Source organism: Myotis brandtii, unplaced genomic scaffold, assembly GCF_000412655.1.
Source record: "Myotis brandtii unplaced genomic scaffold, ASM41265v1 scaffold179, whole genome shotgun sequence".
NCBI lineage: Eukaryota > Metazoa > Chordata > Mammalia > Chiroptera > Vespertilionidae > Myotis > Myotis brandtii.
Genome location: NW_005356635.1, coordinates 4,153,654 through 4,175,439, shown reverse-complemented (window position 1 = coordinate 4,175,439; position 21,786 = coordinate 4,153,654). Strand labels below are relative to the sequence as shown.

Here is a 21,786-nt window from a genome sequence, read left to right as displayed (position 1 = left end):
TCATATTTGTTGTAAGAGACAACTTTCTGAAACATCCCCAAACATTGCAGTACTTTAAACTCATTTGTACTATGGTTGAGCACATACCATGCGGTACAATACTGAGACATTGTCAAAAATCCCCTCCAAGAAGGAGAACTTTCCCACCAAATACAACATTCAAATTCATATTTTCTCTTATTAATCTGTCTATGGTGTTTATAGCATGACCGGATGCCATGGTGCATTCATCAATAATGAGAAGTTGGGCCTTTTTAATAATTTTAGCAACTTCACTGTTTATATTGAGTCTAGAAATTGAGTTTCATTTAATGGAATTGGTAATTTATATTGGGAATGAAAGGTTCTTCCACCAAGAAGTAAATTTGCAGGAATTCCTGTAGATGCTGTGGGTAAAACAGTACCACCATGACCTCTAATATAATAATGTATTAAAACTTTATAAAGATATGCCTCCACACTCGGATGGTGGGTTCCTCCCTCAAACCTCGCCCTCACCAGAAACAGCTCGAGGAGGGCGCCTCAGGGCCAGTGGGACTGATGGAAGTTGCGGGGTGGCATGGAGGTGATTCCTGCACTTCTGATCACTTGCACACTGTGTTTTATACCACAGCATGTGGCAGCGACTGTGAAGGTCGCCATGGCAACCCAGTGCTGACTACAGTTGGTTGAGCCTCAGTCATGATGGGTTGTTACACCCAGGGTTTTTATATAAATAGATGATGTCTTCTGCAAATAATGACAGTTTTAGCTCTTTTTTTTTTCCAATTTGGATGCCTTTTATTTATTTTTCTTGTCTGGTCGCTATGGCTAGCACTTCCAGTACTATGTTGAACAGGAGTGGTAAGAGTGGGCATCCCTGTTTTGTTCCTGTTCTTAGGGGAAATGGTTTTAGTTTTTGTCTCTTTTGTATAATATTGGCTATAGGTTTGTCATATAAGGCTTTTATTATGTTGAGATATGATTCCTCTATTCCCACTTTGCTGAGAGTTTTTATCAAGAAAGGGTGTTGAATTATGTCAAGTGCTTTTTCTGCATCAATTGATATGATTATTTGATGTTTATCTCTCATTTTTTAATGTGATGTATCATGTTTATTGATTTGCAGTTATTGTACCATCCTTGCACCCCAGAATAAATCCCACTTGGTCATGGTGTATGATCTTTCTAATGTAATGCTGGATCCAATTTGCTAGGATTTTGTTGAGGCTTTTAGCATTTATGTTCATTAGAGATATTGGTCTGTAATTCTCTTTCTTTGTAGTGTCTTTATCTGGTTTTGGAATTAGGGTAATGCTGGCTTCATAGAAAGAGCTTGAAAGTGTGCCTTCCTCTCGAATTTTTTGAAATAGTCTGAAGAGGATAGGTTATAGTTCTTTAAATGTTTGGTAAAACTCCCCTGTGAAGCTGTCTGGCCCAAGGCTTTTGTTTGCTGGATGTTTCTTGAAGACTGCTTCAAAATCCTTCATAGTTATCAGCCTATTCAATTTTTTTAATGCTTCCTGATTGAGTTTAGGAAGGTCACATTTTTCTAGGAATATGTCCATTTCTTCTTAGTTGGCCAGTTTGTTGGAATAGAGTTGTTCATAGTATTTTTTTTTTACAATCCTTTGTATTTCTGTCAGGTCTGTTGTATTTTGCCTCTTTCATTTCTGATTTTACTTATTTGGGTCCTCTCTCTCTGCTTCTTGGTGAGCATGGTAGAGGTTCATCAATCTTGTTTATCCATTCAAAGAACCAGCTTTTGATTTCATTGATCTTTTGTATTGTGTTTTTCTTTTGGTCTATATGTTATTTATTTCCACTCTGATCTTTATTTCCTTTCTTCTGCTCACTCTGGGCTCTTCTTGTTCTCTTTCTAATTCTTTAACTTTTTTACAATCCTTTGTATTTCTGTCAGGTCTGTTGTATTTTGCCTCTTTCATTTCTGATTTTACTTATTTGGGTCCTCTCTCTCTGCTTCTTGGTGAGCATGGTAGAGGTTCATCAATCTTGTTTATCCATTCAAAGAACCAGCTTTTGATTTCATTGATCTTTTTTATTGTGTTTTTCTTTTGGTCTATATGTTATTTATTTCCACTCTGATCTTTATTTCCTTTCTTCTGCTCACTCTGGGCTCTTCTTGTTCTCTTTCTACTTCTTTAACTTGTAGAGTTAGATAATTTATTACCATTTTTTTTCTTGCTTTTTTGAGGTAGACCTGTAATGCTATGAACTTCCCTCTCAGGAGTGCTTTCACTGTGTCCCATAGATTTTGGATTGTTGTGTTTTCATTGTCATTTGTTTCCAGGATGCTTTTTATTTCTTCTTTGATCTCTTTGGTAACACAATCATTGCTTAATAGCATTCTATTTAGCCTCCAAGTGTTTTACTTTTTTGATTGTTTTTATTGTAGTTTATTTCTAATATTATGCCATTGTGATTTGAGAAGATGCTTGATATGATTTCAATCTTCTTGAATTTGAAGAGACCTTGCCTGTGTCCCAATATGTGGTCTATCTTTGAAAATGTCCCATGTGCACTTGGGAAGAATGTATATTCTGTGGCTTTGGGGTGGAATGTTCTGAAGATGTTAATTAAGTCTATCTGATCTAGTGAGTCATTTAGGATTGCTGTTTCTTTGCCGAATCTTTGTTTAGAGGATTTATCCAGTGGTCAGTGGAGTATTAAAGTCCCTTACTATGACAGTATTGCTATTGATCTCTCCCTTGATGTCTTCCAGAAGTTTTTTTTTATGTATTTGGGTGCTCCTGCATTGGGTGCATATATGTTTACCAGAGTTATATCCTCTTGTTGTATTGACCCCTTTAGTATTATGAAATGGCCTTCCTTGTCTCTTGTTATGGCCTTCACTTTGAGGTCTATTTTGTCAGATGTAAGTATTGCTTACCCCAGCTTTTATTTCATTTTCATTTGCCTGAAAAATATTTTTCCATTTCTTCACTTTCAGTCTGTGTGAGTTCCTTGTTCTGAAGTGGGTCTCTTGTAGACAGCATATATATGGGTCATGTTTTCTTATCCATTCAGCAACTCTATGTCATTTATTGGAGCATTTAGTCCATTTACATTTAAAGTTAGTATCAATAGGTACTTGCTTGTAGCCATTTTTATTCTTTATGCCTGTGTTCCTTCTTCCCTTTCTATTTCTTCTTTTTACAACAGTCTCTTTAGCATTTTTTGCATTGCTGGTTTGGTAGTCTGATTTGGTAGTGATAAACTCCCTTAGCCTTGTTTTATTTGTGAAGCTCCTGATTTCCTCTTCGATAGTGAATGATAGTCTTGCTGGATAGAGTTTTCTTGGATTTAGTCCCTTGCTTTGCATCATTTTGTATACTTCATTCCATTCCCTTATGGCCTGTTATGTTTCTGTTGAGAAATCATTTGATAATGTAATGGGAGATCCTTTGTACATAACTTTCTGACTCTCTCTTGCAGTCTTTAAGATTCTGTCTTTGTCATTTACATTTGCCATTGTAAGTACGTTTTGGTGTGGATTATTTTGGGTTCATCTTGTTTGGGACTCTCTGTGCTTGTGTGACTTTTTTATTTCTCCAAATCAGGGAAGTTTTCTGTCATTATTTCTTCAAGTAGTTTTTCTAATCCTTGCTCCTCTTCTTGTCCTTTTGGCACCCCTATTATACATATGTTACTTCGTTTCATGTTGTCTCAAAACTCCCTTAGGCTCTCTTTCTGCTTTATGATTTTTTTTCTCCAATTGCTATTCAGATTGGGTGTGTTTTGCTAGCCTATCTTCACAAATTTGGTCCTCCGCTTCTTCTATTCTATTGTTGAAACCTTCCATTGTGTTTTTTATTGTAGCTATATCAGTTTTGATCTCCTCCTGATTCTTACATAAGTTGTTGATTTTCTCATTCATCTGGTTTATGAACTCTATGACCCTTACTCTGAATTGTTTTTCTGACATATTGCATGCCTCTGTTTCATTTAGTTCATTTTCTGATGATGCCTCCTTTTCTTTCCTTGGGTGGTTGTTTCTTTGTCTCCCCATTTTGCTGTCTCTTTCTGGCCCTGGCCACCCTGCTTAGGGTTTGAAAAGTTGAAGACCCTATTAGGGCGAGGGTCTGGAAATCATTAGCCCAGAGACTGGGTCTGCCTTGAGTCTCATGCCTTTATTGTATCTACTCTAAGTTGTATTCCCTTCTCCCATGGATCTGGTCCCTCAGTTGTTTGCTTCAGATTCTTGGGGTGGTGGGAGTGCATGCACAGTTCCTCTTATGTGCAAGTCCCTGTGAGGACCCAGAGCCCTCTTGCATGCAATTTGCTGTGTGGCCCCAGCACCCTCTGGCAGTGCACTTCTAGCATGGTCCTGTGGCCCCTTCTTGGGCACACTGGCTTGCTCTGGGTATCCCCAGCAGCACTTTCCTATGGCCCAGAGTGAGGCATGTACTTGTTTGCTCCAGGTAGGCCCTGCAGTACTTTTCCAGGGGCCAGGAAAAAATGGGTGCAGGTTGCTCTGCGTTGCACAGTCAGAGCTCCTCTCTGGCTTGAGTGGGGCATGTGCTGGGTTACTCCAGGTTGCCCCAGGAGCAAGACCCTGGGCTGGGGTGGAGTAGATGTGGGTTGCTCTGGGTCGCACAGTCCTCGCTTTCTTATAGCCCAGAGTGAGACACATGCTGAGTTGTTCTAGTTAGCCTGTCCTCAGTGTGGGGTGGGAGCAGGTCGCCCTGGTGCTCAGTCCATGCTCCCCTGTTGCCTGGGGTGACATGTGTGTTGGGTTGCCCTGGATGGCTCCAGCAGGACTGCCCTGGGGTCCAGGGTGGAGCAGGCCTGGGTTGCACTGGGTCACACAGTCAGAGCTCCCCTGTGACCGAGATTGGGCCATGCTTTGGGTTGCTCCAGGTCACCCCGACAGCAGGTCCCAGGGCTGGGGGTGGAGTGGGCTCTGGGTGACTCTTGGCTAGCAGCACGCTTTGGGGGTCCAGGGTGGGGGTGGGGCACAGGGTTCCCCTTGGCTTGCACTCACTGCAGGGTCTTGGAGGCAGATCATAGGATGCAGTGGGCTGGTGAGGAGACGTGGTGTGGGAGCTCACTCTGCTGGCCTGTGCTCCCTGCAGACCTCTGGGGGCCCATTGGAAGGTACCGTGCCATTCACTGCAGGGGTACAGTGGTTATGGCTGGCAAGTGGCATTCTCTAGGCATCTTCTGCCCTTCCTTATTGAAAATTGTCTCCTTAGCTCTGTCTAATTTTTTTAATTCAGGGTAGATGTTCTCCAATTTTGTTGCTTTTCTGGCCTGGCCCTAGGAGGAGGTACATGACATTGTTGCCTGTTCAGCTGCCATTTTTCTCCCCACATCTTTTCATTAGCATTTTAACAAAAGCTATGTCAACTCATTGGCTCTACACATGTAGAACATACTGGGATTGGTATTGTGATGCGTCAGGCTTTACTCCTCCAACAGCCATCTGCTGCCCCAACTGATCTGAGTTGGGCAAGTCAGAATAGCTGCCACTTATCAGGGTCCGACTGTGTGCAAATGTTCTGCCTCTGTTTTTTTATATGAAATTCTTACAGTGACCCTCTGTTATGCAAAGTGCTGCGGTCCCAGAAAACCTCAACATATTGTTCTTGAATTCCCAAAGCAATAACCCAGAGGATTGGCTGTGAAAGACATGGGTTTTTTAGGCCTTACATGCACACTGGTGGAGGCCAAACTGGTGAAGTTTATTGCTGCATAGACTGCCACCAATGACGTTGAACCACTAAGTCCTATCCAGCTGGTGCTATTGTTTCACTGCCACCCTGACTTTCCCAACACAAGGTTTTACAGAGTACAGAGAACAGAGAACAGGGCATGCAGGGGGAGGGGACGGGCCTGTGTAAGATAAAAACACTAGCAGTTTACAATCCAGGCTCCCATCTAGAAGCAGTTTCTCTTTGGCCTTTCTTGTGGCCAAGTTCCCAAGGTTTCACAGCCTGGTTACAGATGACTTTCACTAGATTTCCCACAGGGTGGGAGGGGGAGTTGGGAGCATGGGAAGGGGACTATGTTCCCATTTACCATAAGTGGGTGTGATTATCTCCCTTTTATAAATGTGAAAATAGGCCCACTGAGAATAGTGATTTGCCTATAGCCTCACTGCTAATAAGTGGCAGAATCAGGATCCAGTCTTGACCTGTTTAATCTCTAAAGGCCACACTCTTTTCACTACACTTGGTAAGTCACTGCATTTGTGTTTATACAAATAAGGCAGCGGGTTGGACTATGTTAATGTAAAAACATTCAAACCTGTAAAGAATTTTTGTGAGTTTATTTGAGTCAAACTGTTGACAATTGCCGGGAAGCAGAATCTCTTTGGATTGGGATAATGCTCTGGAGATTGGCAGTTTTTCACCTTGTTTTATATATACAGTCAAAGGAGGAGATGTAAGTGGATTACATGAAATCCATTGGTGATAGATTAGGGAGGTGGGAGAAATCAAAGTGGGAAGCCTCTGGGATTGGATAAAAAATAAAATGATAGACACATTACTTAGGTGGTACAGGATAGTTAACACTCAACAATCAACATGATAACAATAACAATGAAGGAATTTATGGTCTCCTGTCCTGCCATCCAGGCGCATTTGATTGTGCCCAAGGGTCAGGAAAAAATAAGGGAAGTTACAAGTTACTCTGGTGTTACATAGGCATGTTATCTTCGATGCAAAAAGCCAATAGGCTCAGTTAAGGTAAAAATTGACCTTGTGAGGGAAAATAATGGCTTAAGACATGACTACCCACCATAACTGCTTTTAGTTAAAGTTTTAATTTCAGATCATCCTTTGTGGTTACTTTAGATCTTTGAGTTTGCAAGACTGCCATGCAGGCCTTCTCTGAGCTTGTCAGGTTAGCATGTGGCCTTTTTTTTCCATCCACAACTAGATCAGTGGTTCTCAACTCCAACTGCACGTTGGACTCTCCTGGAAAGCTTTAAAAAGAATACAAGCTCAGCCCTACTGCCAGGGATTCAAACTCCTGGTAGCTTTAAAACTCCCCAGGCATTTCTAAGGGGGCAAGTGGGTTGAGAACTCCTGGTCTACACCAGAGCTTCTCAAACTTGAACTGTATCCAAATCACCTGGGATTGTGTTAAAATGCAAATTCTAAGTCAGTAGGGGTGTGGACTGAGAGGCTATATTCTAACAAGCTCCCAGGTTATGCTGCTGGTCCATGGACCACACTGAGTAGTGAGGGTCTGGATGATCTCTAGGTTTCTGTCCCCTTCTAACATTTTGTGAAGGTGGTAAAAGTAGTTTTAAAGCATAGTTCTGTCCTATATCCACCAAGCATCCTGCATCCCCATATCCTGTTCATCCTTATTTCTTGCAAGTAAATAGCATTTCTGTGATCAAAACATGTGAAAGCCAAACACCAATAATGATGCATCATGTAACGTGGTGAAAGGGCATGCACTCTGCAGTATGTCCATATTCCAGTTTGATTGCTTACCAGCTGCGTGAGTTCAGGCAAGTTACTTAATCTCTCTGAGCCTTAATTTTCTCTACTCCAAATTGAGGCTAAAGAGCCCATATCTAATTGGGTGATGGGGAGGATTAAATGGGTTAATACAGACAAAGCACTTTGTAACAATAGGTACCCAACAGATGTCACCTGCTGTTATCTTGATGGACTTTGCAAGCTGATCTCTTATAATACAGCTCACTGCAGTTCAAAGGAACCTTGACTTGTGCCCCATGTGAGCATCAGCAAACACAGAGCAGAGTCTGCTTTTGATCTGAATGTCAGGTGACACTATGATGTAAGGAATTTCAGGGCAGAGAGCATTCAAGCCAGCATTTCTGCCAGCCCCTAGAGAACAACCCCAGGCAGAGAAACCCTTTGTTTCCTCCCTTCTCTGGATTATTAGAGTATCTCCCCATCTCTGTTCCCTGCCTACCTGCAGCAAATTCCCCAGTGATTTTTGCTATAAAAACTCTTTAAGTTGTTGACTTCAGTGCTATTATGAGACTAACCAATGGCAGTAATTTATTCAATCAGATATTAACTGAGTGCGCAGGTACCAGGGATACAGGGACAAACAAAAACTTCATCATCTCTATTATCCTGGAGTTTGTCCAGCAGAGCTAGACACTGAACAAATAAAATATACAATCGCAATTGTGGAGAGTGCTATGAAGGAAAAGAACAGGGCACTGCAGAAGAAAATATTATTAAGAGCTCTTGCACCATACATTTTCACTTAAAAAGAGCCTTTAGATTGATTGCCTATGTGTAGAATGGATGGGAGCAGGGCAAGAAGAAAAACAAGCAGTTAGGAGTTCTCCCAGCGTGGTGGCAGGAGAGCTGGGGAGTTGGTGCAGTCAAGACTGGGAGCAAATTTCTTTCATTTGCCTTAATTATCATAAAATGTCAGCTTGTAGTTTTAATAGTTGTATAATTTTTTCCCTTTATTCATTACAGAAGACACCATGTTATCAACACAAAAAATTCTAACCAGTTGTGAGGTTTGGGGCCAGTGGCTTTCCCTTTGTAGGCTGTATTAATTCTTAAATTCTGTGGACGAAAAGGGGCCACACACAAACCCACTAGCTCAGGGAAGGCCTGCATGGCAGTCTTGCAAACTCAAAGACCTAGAGTAACCACAAAGGATGGTCTGAAATTAAACTTTAACTAAAAGCAGTTATGATGGGTAGTCATGTCCTAGGCCAGTATCTTCCCTGACACAGGTCAATCTTTACCTTAACTGAGCCTGTTGTCTTTTTGCATCTACCATAACATATTGGAATTTCAAACCACAGGCACCACTCTGTGGAGACCACAAATCCCCTCATTGTTATTGAGTTAATTGTTGACTGTTAACTATCCTGCACCCACCTAAGTAGAAGAAAGTGTCTTATCATTTTACTTTTTAGTCCAATCCCAGAGGTTTCCCCACTTTGCTTTCTCCTGCCTCCCTAATCTATCACCAATGGAGTTCATGTAACCTACTTACGTCTCCTTTTTTTGATTGTAATGTATAAAACAAGGTAAAAAAAACTGCCATTCTCCAGAGCACTATCTCAATACATTAAATGTATTGAGATAGTGCTCTCAATACGTTAAATGTATTGAGATAGTGCTTCTACTTCCCAGCAATTGTCAATAGTTTGGCTCAAATAAACTCACAAAATTCTTTATAGGCTTGAATGTTTTCTTATGTTAACAATTCATTCATTCATTCTTCATTCTGTAAAGTAGTGGTATGGTAGCAGGTGTTGGTGTCAACAGGGTCTAACATTTTCCCCTACCCTGTCATTTAGGAATTCCAAGACAAATTAAAAGTATTCACAAATACAAACTTTTAAGCTTCAAATCAGTAGCAGAAACAGATGGTTTAATAATAGAGAGAGCTAGATTTCCTATTCTTTTTTTTTTTTTTGCCAATGGAATGGAATATTTAATTGTCTCTAGGGTGCTCCTGGGTTGGGGGTTTCCGGGCTTTTGGCAGAGCCCTGGCTAGTGGAACCAACAAAGGTGACCATCAGCCAGTGCCAGGCAGTGGGCAGCTCCAGAGTCAGGCTGAGACAGCCAGCACTTGGACTGTTGCTTAAGACAGTTTCTGAGACTACTGGGTAAGGAATGTTGCCTCTGAATGAGGAGAAGGTCTACAGTTAGAGGAAGGAGGAGGAGAGGCTTGAGTTTCCGGTTGGGGCTCCAAGGTCCGAAGGTTGGGAATAACAGGGAGCAGGTCACAGGTCCTTCCTGGCCCGCGAGACTGGGGGCTGGGGAAATATGATAGAGTGCTGTTGTCTGGGTGGGCTTGGCTCAGGCCTTTCAGGAACTCCCACAGCATACTTTGTTCCACAGCCTCCCCTAAGGGCATCTAATCCCCACAGTACTGATCCTCATTGACAATCCCAGGTCGGGTGGCCTTGGGTTGGCCAAGGCTCCCATATCATCCCATGGGCCATTGGGAGATGTCCACTAATTGGTACTGGATGTACTTCCCAGCCAGGATGCAGGTCACCTTGCTCTGCTGGGATTTCAGTCACTAGGGACCTGGTGACTGAAGTGCTGTAGATGCATAGGGTGCTCATGCTTTGGTTGGACAAACTGATATATGAACCTAGATTTCCTATTCTTTCTAAATCCTCACCTAAGGACATACTTTGAGAGAGGAAGGGAGAGAGAGAGAGAGAGAGAGAGAGAGAGAGAGAGAGAGACATCAGTGTGAGAGAGAAACATTGATCGGTTTCCTTCTGTACATGTCCTGACCCGGGCTCAAACCTGAAACCCAGGTATGTGCCCTAATGGGGAATCAAACCAGCAATGTTTCAGTGCACAGGACAAAGCTCAACCAACTGAGGCACTCAGGCCGGCTCTTTAAGAACTCTTGACTCCCTTTCTTCCCAGCCAGCACAGGTCAATGAAATTATAACCTTACTTCAAGTAAAGATTGAGTCAGGAAGGGTAAAGGCCACAGTTTTCTCAAGCCAGAACTACAAAACAAAACTGTCTCTATGCCCAGGCACCATCCTTAACTCTAACCATGGGAAGCTGAGAGGCAACTGGAGAGCTGGGCTCACCTGCTGACACACTCACACATGCTAGGTCACAATTATCCCATAACCACCTCATACAAGGAAGGATTTACATACATAAACTTAAAAAAAAGTATATATTTTTTATTAATTTCAGAGAGGAGAAGAGAGGGAGAGAGAGGAACATCAATGATGAGAGAGAATCATTGATCGTCTGACTCCGGCACGCCCCACACTGGGGATCAAGCCTGTAACCTGGGCATGTGCCCTGACCAGGAATTGAACTGTGACCTCCTGGTTCACAGGTCGATGGTCAACCACTGAGCCACGCTGGCCAGGCCATAACTGAATTTTTTAAATAGCTCGACTGTCTTACAGATATTAGTACTATAGTAAAAAAAATTTAGAAAATAAACCTTCAAATGTTGTCAGTTAGGAAACTTGAAACCAGAGTGGTCAGCTGATAAACTTAAGGTCACACTTGGCAAGTCCTAAAAACTTGCAGTTAGGTACAAGGACAATTTCTGTGGGGTGGTATTGTGAGGAATTTGCATGATTCTGCTGCTGAGACAGACTGAGCCATTGGTTTGAATCTGTTGGTAGTTTCAGGTTCTACTTAGTAGAGTTCTGGACAGTGATGCCTCAGAGACCTCTCCCCTGGTTTCCCATAATTTACATGGGACAGTTCACTTACTCCCTTAAATTATAAGGATTCAGAGAAACCATGGCTAGTTCCTCTTCACAGAAAGGTTGGGAACCCTGATCTCAAAGTTGGTTGTTTTTTAAAGACTTTTTAAAAATAGAGAACAATGCAAATACTAATATAATATACTAGTGGCCCGTTGCACGAAGATTCGTGCAATAGGCCTTCCTTCCCCTGGCTGCCGGCACTGGTTTTCCTCCGGCACCTGGGACCCAGGCCTTTGGTCCGCCCACAGCAGCGAGGCTTGGCTTCTCCCCTCCAGCTGCTCCCAGACCCTCCATTTTTTCCCTCCAGCTCCTCTAGCAGAGCCCAGGGTGGACTGGAAGCCTGGGTTGCCCCTGGCGACCCAGGCCCCCAGCCACTCCTTGAGCGGAGTCCAGGGCTTGCGGGAAGCTTGGCTTCCTCCGTCGCCGGGAGCAGCCCAAGCCTCCTGCTCGCTCCAGCTCCGTGGCCGTCGCCACCTTCAGTCATCTTCAGTCTTTGCTCCGAGCCTGCGTATGCAAATTAACCGCCATCCTTGTTGGGTTAATTTGCATAGTCGCTGATTGGCTGGTGGGTGTAGCGGAGTGGCGGAGGGATGGCTAATTTGTATGTTTCTCTTTTATTAGTGTAGATACCCAGGTTCCTGTCACCCAGAATTAATGACTGTTTTTTCCAAGGTATTTTGAGTAATTTTTTCATTAGAATGGCTCAGGCATCGTAAGGCACAAACTGAATCTACCAGTGTGCTTGATCAGCCAAATTTCTATCAAATTAGAATGTGTTACAGACCAGTGTGCTTGATCAGCCAAATTTCTATCAAATTAGAATGTAGTGTTACAGAATTTACCAGGTGACTGGAAAATACACAATGAATACTCAGAGATTCCAGAAGCAACCCTTTATTTGCAGATGTACTAGTATGGTGACTCAGGGGAGTCAGATCTCCAAAGCCTGAGTGAGAGAATATGGATGAAGCTTTCCTTTTATAGCCTTTAGTACCTTTGTCCCCCAAATATGAATCAAGCTTCCAGACCTTTCACAGGCCTTGCAGCCCCGCTCCCCCCGGCCTCCATGGGTTGGAATGGGGGAAGTGAGATTACACCCAAAGGCCTGGCCTGGCGCCAGCGCTGATAACCCTCTCCGGGGTTTGTGTATGGTTCATGGTTTATGGCCTCTGTACAAGCATTACAGATAAGAGGGATGGGGCTCAATTATACTAGCAAGAATGTGCAGCAGAATACTGGTTTCTGGCACAGATTCAGATTGCTAGCCTCCCCAAACTGTCTTATATTCCCCTTTAGTAGAACTGGGGCAGGAATAAAAAAAATTTGTTTTAAGAAAATGTAATGTGATGAGTTTGACAAGTGTCTATTGCTATGCTTTATTTTATTATTATTTTATTGTTGATAGTATTACAGATATCTCCCATTTCTTCTTATTGCTGTGCTTTAAACTGCATTTGAAATTGGAACTATATAAAGAGACATTTAGTTTACATAATCTATTTTGCTGTTTTCACTTCCTCCTAAACCAGGTTGTTTTTTTTTCTGACAGAAAATGCTTAGTTTCAAAAAAAGTCAGAGTAAAAGTTCAGTTTACAGATTTCCAGTGACAGAGATTTAAGGGGGCTAAATAACCCTTGAAGTAAAAGTTCAGAGTTTTGTTGCCTAAAATTTATTTTCATTTGTTACATAAGAACCATGTTTGAATTTGGTCAGAAAGTCTGAATTTTTGACTCAGTGCTGCCACCGGTACACTGTATGGCTGCTGGTCCATGACTTCACCTCGGTGGGCTAAAGATCTAACATTTTATGCTTTGGGATAACTTGATTCCACTTTTGATTATAGCTTTACCCTTTGGTACTTATTGACTAATCCAGTCTTGATTTCTTCCATCATATATAATAAGAGTGGTTAGATCCAAACATGATGATGATGAACTCGGCTAGTTAATGCACAAAACACATTGCCTGGGTGCCATGCCTGCACTGAACAGCCAGACTTGGATCAGCTTTGCTCCCAAGGGTCAAAATCCACCTGCTCCTGGGTCCTAGTCTCACCTCCACAGATCCTTTGGCTTGAAATGTGACTGACTTGGTGACAAGAGTCCTGCTCCTGGGTCCTAGTCTCACCTCCACAGATCCTTCCAGATATTGGCTTGAAATGTGACTGACTTGGTGACAAGAGCTATTATTTCCTTTCATTTCCCAAACATGTTCTAAGCACCCTTTCTGGTTCAGGGCACTGTTTTTCACTTGTACTTGAAGACTATGCTGAAAGATAAGTCACTTTGGCAATTCCTTAACTGCCAGCACTCTACCCTGGTTGAAAACTCAATCCTGGATCTCACCTAAAAAAAAGAACAACTCTAAAGCCACCACTCCCACCTGATACTACTCTAATGCCATTGGAGCAGTCTTCAATCCTCATGGAGCATTCAGGGCTAATATTATGAATTCTTTTAAGAGTTTAGGGTTGGGATTGAAGGAGTGGGTCACCCTGGCTCAAACCCAGCCCAGTACATCAGCGCTAGCCATGCCTGCTCCTTCTGATTCTGTAAAGCATGAGAAATAATACTCTTTTTTCCACAAGCACTGGCACTGACAAATAACAGCTCCACAGAGGAGTCCTGTAACACCACCAACAGTCCATGTACAAGGAAGTGAGTTTGGACCCTAATGTGGCCACTGACTCGAGCTATGATCTTGGGCAAATGGCTGTTTCCTCCTGTGGAGACGATGAGAGCTCCAGGCCCAGGTGATGGTGCAGCCTCACTGCCCCGCTCACAGGAGGCACACAATAAATGCCCGTTATTCAATTTGGAAAATGAAGTACAACATTCAGTTTTGAAAATGTTTATTAAAAAACTAAAGTGAATGTGGCAAAAAACAAAACAAAAAACCCCAACACATACCTTTAAGTAGCAAGCATATAACATTGGTTATAAAGCTTTTCCCACTCTATTGACCTAGTTTTTCCCACCATTTTTGATCAAGGAGGGCCTCCAAGGGAAGCCTCATGTAAACAGCTCTCCTGTACTGGTGATGAGCAAAAACTAATTACGTGACGACTATCAGTGGACATAGGACTCACTTTTCTAGGTAATCCACCCCAAACACAAGACAAAGACCAAGTCTTGGGAATGTGTTCCTGGGGACCTGTAGTTCTAGTTTTAATTTGAGGGATGGGCTTTGGGGGAAGAGATAGTAGAAAGACAAATAGTATCAGTTGAGGGCAACTGTAAAGCACCTTTAAAATCTGGACCCTTTCCCCACAACTTAACCCAGTAATTCTCAAACTTCACTGCTGAAAAGTATCACCTGATGGGATGGTTAAATTCACAGGCTCTCAAATCTGCATGTCTAACAGGAGTACTCCAGGTGACTATGCATACTGATTAGCCTTCCAGTTTGAGAAACAGAAACACTGTTTAAAATGCACTAAAACAACTCCTATCCCTTAAACACAAGATGAAAGCAATCTTCTGACAGTCACTGTGCTTTCTCAATTTGGAGGGACCAATTAGGGAGGGGGCAGGAAGAAGCCTCCAGTTCTTAACCTACTGGTCTGTCTGCAGGAGCCCTGAGCAACCGGTCAAGGGCTACTCAGGAAGTAAAATTTAATAATCAAGTTATAGAACCAACAGGCCAACAGCATTCACCCCAGTTTAATGAACTCTATTGGGCTGATGTTCAAACAGAACACAAGGTAACTGGGGACCTTGACTTGTGAAGACATAGTGAATAAAACATTCATAAAATCCTTTATTAACCATAGAGCACTATGCCCAAATAATTTCGCTGCATCATGGACAACATGTTGAAATAGTCACATTGATTCCAAGGTTCCCATTATCTGCAAAAAGATGTGCTATGGCTGTGTCAAAAACTAGGCAATCGCTGTTCATGATGGCCGCAGCCACGCCGTCATGGATGGATCGGGGCGTGGCCTCCCAGGTCAGCCTCCGCCGGTTCCCATTCAGCTCCAGTCTGTAGGCAAAGTTCTCGGCCTGCTTGCGAGTGCCGATGAGCAGCACGATGGCAAAGAACTGCTGGTGGCCTTCGTACTTCTCTTGTTTCTCTAGCACCAGCATAAAGTGATGGCCAAAACACGACTGCATCATCACCCAGTCGACAGCCCCCGGCAGGTTAATGTCTGTAGCTAGAAAGACAATGTCTTCTCCCTGAAGGGTGGTAATGCTCTTGTGGGCGTGCATGAGATGGGACATCACGGCCTCCAGGGACCCCTGCCACTTACAGGAAGCACCAGGACAGGGGCAGGAGTAGGGTCGGTATTCACAGATGTCTTCGTGCTCTGGCTTCTCTGTGTGGTGAAGGGTCAGGGAGCAGCCTGTGGTGGCATACTGTGAGGACAGAAAGAAATACAGTGAGCCATGGGCTTTTCAAAAGTTCTACTAGGGTGGAAAAAAACACACATGGCAGCCGGCAGGACGAGAGTGAGGGAGAGAGTGAGTAAGGGAGTGAGTGGGGAGTGTGTGGACATGTGTGGTATGTGTGTGAGTGAAGGGACAGTTAGATCTTGCAGGAGTCTCGGGGGCTGGCGGATCAGGCTCCTGGACAGGCAGCCCCTGCTATAGCCACAGGCACTCCCCCAGCTGCAAGGCTCTGGCACAGAAACCACACCATTATGAAGGGGAGAGCAGCCAAACCTAGGGGTGCAGCCATACTAACACCCAGACTGCTTTGGATACCACCTTGGACCCTGCAGTGAGCCGCAGAGTGCACGCCACCCCAGCTAGAGTCATGCCACCCTGGCCGCTGTCTCCAGGACCCCCGCAGTGAGTTGCTGAGTGAGCCCCAACCCGGCCAAAGTTGCGCCACCTCAGCCACAGACATCGGGACCCCTGCCTCCCTGGCCATGGACTCCGGGACCCTATGTGTATCATGCTACACCTCCCATGAGCTACAGGACCCTGAAGTGTGTTGCGCCACTCTGGCAGTGGGCTCCAGGACCACGAAGTGAGTCCCACATCATGACCCTGAGCACCTGCACAACAGCTTGCATGACGAGGTTGGGTGTGAGGTACATAGTCAGACAATCTGTGAGGAAACCACCCACGAATGGGACAATAACATTCAAGATCCAGCTACACCAAATAACTCAAGTAGGGGGCTTTCCTAGAACACTCAACTCAGGAGATCTAAGAGAATGCACCACTGGGTTCCACAAAACACCTACTACATAGGACCACCCCTCAAAAGTATGGGTGGCATAGCAGTTTCATCTAAGACATAGAAACAAATACAATGATATAGCAAAAATGGGGAGACAAAGAACAATCCCCAAAGGAAAGAAAAGGAGGAATCGCCAGAAAAAGAACTAAATGAAATGGAGGCAAATAATTTGTCAGAGAGAGAATTCAGAGTAATGGTAATAAGGATGCTCAATCGTCTGGATGACAAATACACGCAACTAAATGAGAATTATAAGGAGCTGAATGAGATTTTCACCAACATGAATAAGAATCAAGAGGAAATGAAGAATGACATAGCTGCAATAAAGAAAACCATGGAAGGTTTCACAGTAAACTTGAAGAAGCTGAGGTCCGAATAGGAGAGTTTGAAGACAAGGTAGGAAAAAAACACCCATGCAGAGCAGCAACCAGGGGTGAAAAAGTTAAAAAGCAAGAGGAGAGCCTAAGGGAGCTGTGGGACAACATGAAACAAAACAACATCCACATAATTGAGGTGCCAGAAGGAGAGGAAGCTGAGCAAGAAATAGAAAACCTAAAGAAATAATGACAGAAAACTTCCCTGACTCAGGGAAGAAAAAAGTCATGCAGGGAGCATTATCTCAATTCGTTGAGGTTCTGCTTCCTGGCATATGTCGACAGTTTGGCTCAAATAAACTCACAAAAATTCTTTACAGGTTTCAATGGTTTTTTTTACGTTAACACTTTCCACCTTGGAGCTGGGTCCAGTTCAACATCAGGCTAGTTTAGCTTGTGTTTCCCATTGCAGTCTATCAGTCCATTGGGTGTGGAGTCCGCAGGGCCAGATGGCTATGGAGGAAACATGGAGGAATGCGAGTGATCAGGGTTGACTAGCCAGCTTAACTAGGCAGACAGGAAGCGGGGGGAGGGGTCCAGAGAGGACACTTAAAGCAGCCATAAGTTAGATCTAAAGCAGCCCTGACCTAAGGGGTAATAAAACATCTCCAGCCAGGACAACTGAGAGGAAGCCATAAGGGAGCTCAAAAGCTACTCCAACCTGAACAAGTAAGATAACCAACAAGAGGAGAAGTGAGGATGTGGGGGCCATGGGAACTGATTACAAGGTTAAGGTCCCATAGGCGAAAGGCACAATGAGGGAAAGGGTGGTCTCCAGGACATATAATACCTCCAGACAAAGAGAGCAGCGGCCACCCCTCTCTAGGGGACCCCTCTGCCTCTCCTTAGCCAGGAGAGACAGAGTCTTAGAATTAGAAGCTTAAATGTAGTTTTAGAGGTAGTATCTACTTGCAATAAAGTTTCTATGCTTCTCAAAAAAAAAAAAAGAAAGAAAAAAGTCATGCAAGTCCAAGAAGCTCACAGAGTCCCAGTCAAGATGAACCAAAAAAGACTGACACCAAAACACAACATAATTAAATTGGCAAACATAAAAGACAAAAAAAAAAAAAAGAATCTTAAAGGCTGCAAGAGAGAGATAGAAAGTTACCTACAAGAGATCTCCTATTAGACTATTACCTGGTTTCTCAACAGAAACTCATCAGGCCAGAAGGGAATGGGATGAAGCAAGGCTATTGTTCAAAATTGAAGGGGAAATCAGGAGGAACACAGGCATAAAGCATAAAAACAAGTACCTATCAATAATAACCTTAAACATAAATAGATTAAATGCTCCAATAAAAAGACACAGGGTAGCCAAATGGATAAGAAAACATGACCCATATGTATGCTGTCTTAAGAGACCTACTTCAGAACAAAGTACACACACAGACTGAAAGTGAAAGGATGAAAAAAAAATCTCCAGGCAAATGAAAATGAAAAATAAAAAAGCTGGGATAGCAATACTTATATCTGACAAAATAGACCTCAGAGTGAAGGTAATAACAAGAGATAATGAAGGCCACTTCATAATACTAAAGGGATTGATACAACTAAAGGATATAACTCTGGTAAACATATATGCACCTAATACAGGAGCATCCAAATACATAAAAAAAAAACTTCTGGAAGATATCAAGGGAAAGATCAACAGCAATATAATCATAGTAGGGGATTTTAATACCCCATTGACATCATGATAAATCTCCTAGACAAAAGGTTAAACAAGGAAACAGAAATCCTAAATGACTCACTAGATCAGATAGGACTATTGACACCTTCAGAACATTTCACCCCAAAGCTACGGAATATACATTCTTCTCAAGTGCACGTGGGACATTTTCAAAGACAGACCACATGTTAGTACACAAAAAAGTCTCTATAAATTCAAGGAGATTGAAATCATATCAAGTATCTTCTCAGATCACAATGTCATCAAATTGGAAATCAACTACAATAAAAACACTCAAAAACAATCAAACACATGGAGGCTAAATAGCATGCTATTAAACAACGAATGGGTTACCAAAGAGATAAAAGAAGAAATAAAAAAAAATCTCAGAAACAAATGACAATGAAAACAACAATCCAAAATCTATGGGACACAGTGAAAGCAATCCTGAGATGGAAGTTCATAGCACTACAGGCTTACCTTAAAAAACAACAACAACAACAAACAAGAAAAACTTGTAATAAGTTATCTAACCCTACAACTCAAAGAATTAGAAGGAGAGCAAGAAAAGCCCAGAGTAAGTAGAAGAAAGGAAATAATAAAGATCAGAGTGGAAATAAATGACATAGAGACCAAAAGTACAATACAAAAGATCAATGAAACCAAGAGCTGGTTCTTTGAAAGGATAAACAAGACTGATGAACCTCTAGCCCAACTCACCAAGAAACAAAGAGAGAGAACCCAAATAAACAAAATCAGAAATGAAAGAGGTGAAGAAACAACTGATCCCACAGAGATACAAAGGATCATAAAAATTAGAGTTGGCACAAATCTATTCCAACAAACTGCACAACCTTGATTGACCAAATGGACATAGTCTCAGAAAAATACAATATTCCGAAACTCAATCAGGAAGAATCAGAAAACCTGAATAGACCAATAACTACTGATGAAATTGAAGCAATAATAATAATAATAATAATAATAATAATAAAACTCCCAGCAAACAAAAGCCCTGGTCTGGATGGCTTCACAGGTGAGTTTACCAAACAATCATGGAAGAACTAACACCTATCCTCCTCAAACTATTCCAAAAAATTCAAGAGAAAGGAACACTTCCAAGCTCTTTCTCTGAGGCCAGCATTACCCTAACCCCAAAACCAGAAAAAGACACTACAAAGAAAGAGAATTACAGACCAATATTCCTGATGAACAAAGATGCTAAAATCCACAACAAAATACTAGCAAATCAGATCCAGCAATAGATTAAAAAGATCATACACCATGACCAAGTGGGATTTATTCAGGGAATGCAAGGCTGGTACATATCCGCAAATCAATAAATGTGACACAGCACATTAACGGATAGCAAGACAAAAACCACACGATCATATCAATTGTTGCAGAAAAAGCATTTGACAAAATCCAATACCCTTACTTGATAAAAACTCTGAGCAAAGTGGGAATAGAGGGATCATACTTCAACATAAGAAAAGCCTTATAGGACATACCTAAAGCCAACATCATACTCAATGGGCAAAAACTAAAACAATTTCCCCTAGAAACAAACCAAGACAGGAATGCCCACTCTCACCACTCCTGTTCAACATAGGACTGGAAGTGCTAGCCATAGCGATCAGACAAGAAGAAGAAATAAAAGGCATCCAAATTGGAAAAAAAGAACTAAAATTGTCATTATTCGCAGACGACATTATATTGTACAAAGAAAACTCAAAAGACTCCATCAAAAAACCACTCAATTTAGTAAATGAATTTGGCAATGTAGCCGTATATAAAATTAACACCCAGAAATCCATGTCATTTTTATACACCAATTATGAACTCTCAGAAAGAGAAACTAAAAAAATAATCCCATCTACCATTGCAACAAAAAAATTAAGATACTTAGGTATAAACTTAACCAAGGAGGTAAAAGACCTGTACTCTGAAAACTACAGGATGTTGAAAAAAGAGATAGAGGAAGATATACACAAGTGGAAGAATATACCATGTTTATGGATTGGTAGAATCAACATCATTATAATGGTCATACTACCCAAAGCAATCTATAGATTCAATGCAATCCCTATTAAAATACTAACAGCATATTTCACAGACCTAGAACAAGTACTCTAAAAATTTAAATGGAATCAAAAAAGACCCCAAATAGCTGCAGCAATCTTGAGAAAAAACAAAGTTGGAGGGATCACAATACCAGATATCAAGCTATATTACAAAGCCACTGTACTCAAAACTGCCTGGTACTGGCACAAGAACAGCCATATCGACCAATGGAATAGAACAGAGAACCCATTATGCTCAATTAATATATGACAAAGCACACAAGAGCATACATTGGAGCAGAGACAGTCTCTTCAATAAATGGTGTTGGGAAAATTGGACAGTTACATGCAAAAAAATGAAACTAGACCACCAACTTACACCATACACAAAAATAAATTCAAAATGGATAAAAGGCTTAAATGTAAGACATGAAACCATAAAAATCCTAGAAGAAACCATTGGCAGCAAAATCTCAGACATCTCTCGTAGTAATATGTTTACGGATACATCTCCTAGGACAGTGGTCGGCAAACTCATTAGTCAACAGAGCCAAATATCAACAGTACAACGATTGAAATTTCTTTTGAGAGCCAAATTTTTTAAACTTAAAGAATAAGGAAAGAACAGCAAACGCTAGTTTTTTCAGTTGATTATATGAGTCAGGAATACTATTCCAGGTGTTAAAAATCAACATATCTTCCTTCTCCAGGTCTTTCAAAGCAGACCACTTGTGCTGTGAACTAAGTTCACATTTGTTTTTCTCCAATATTTCTATATCAGCACAAAGACGTTCAAATTTCGAGCTCCACAGTTCTTTGTTTTTTAAATCCAGCAATTGCATTTCAAAGTTGCCAATGTCAATATTAAAGGGAGAAAAATTTAATTCTGTTACGTAGCATTGAGAGGTTTTTTTAACAAAGGCTAACGTCGCTTTGCTGTTTCTGAATTCCTGAAACCTGTTGAGAAAAGCTTCCCTCATATTTAAAAGTGTTGTTTTGAAATAGCAAATGTCAATATCAGAATTATATTCTTGGCGATGTTTCAACAGGCTTGGAAAGTGGATCAAAGTTTCTCTTTCAAAATCTTGAGCAAAAACAAATAATTTGTTTTCGAATGAAATAACTTTCTAACATCAAAAAAACTGTGTTTCCTTTCCCCTGTAGTTTACGATTAAGCTGATTTAGATGAGACGTAACGTCTACCATGAAATAAAATTTTTGGATCCACTGATCGTTCGTTAGTTCTGGATAGTGAACACCCTTCTCAAGGAGAAATGCTTTAATTTCTGTTAATAAGGAAGCGAAACGTTTCAAAAC

The 21,786-nt window shown here is 41.8% G+C and overlaps 1 protein-coding gene across 1 annotated transcript in view; it reads right to left on the bottom strand.

Annotated features, from left to right (window-relative positions):
- Window positions 1-14,007: 14,007 nt before the first annotated feature.
- Window positions 14,008-21,786, bottom strand: part of SIAH2 (siah E3 ubiquitin protein ligase 2) — a gene marked incomplete at its 5' end in the record, with an annotated part of 27,051 nt that continues 19,272 nt past the window's right edge. Inside the window, one exon of the mRNA XM_005863495.2 lies at window positions 14,008-15,531. Within this exon, the coding sequence (XP_005863557.2) occupies window positions 14,974-15,531 (558 nt within the window). The remainder of the gene's footprint in view (window positions 15,532-21,786) is intronic.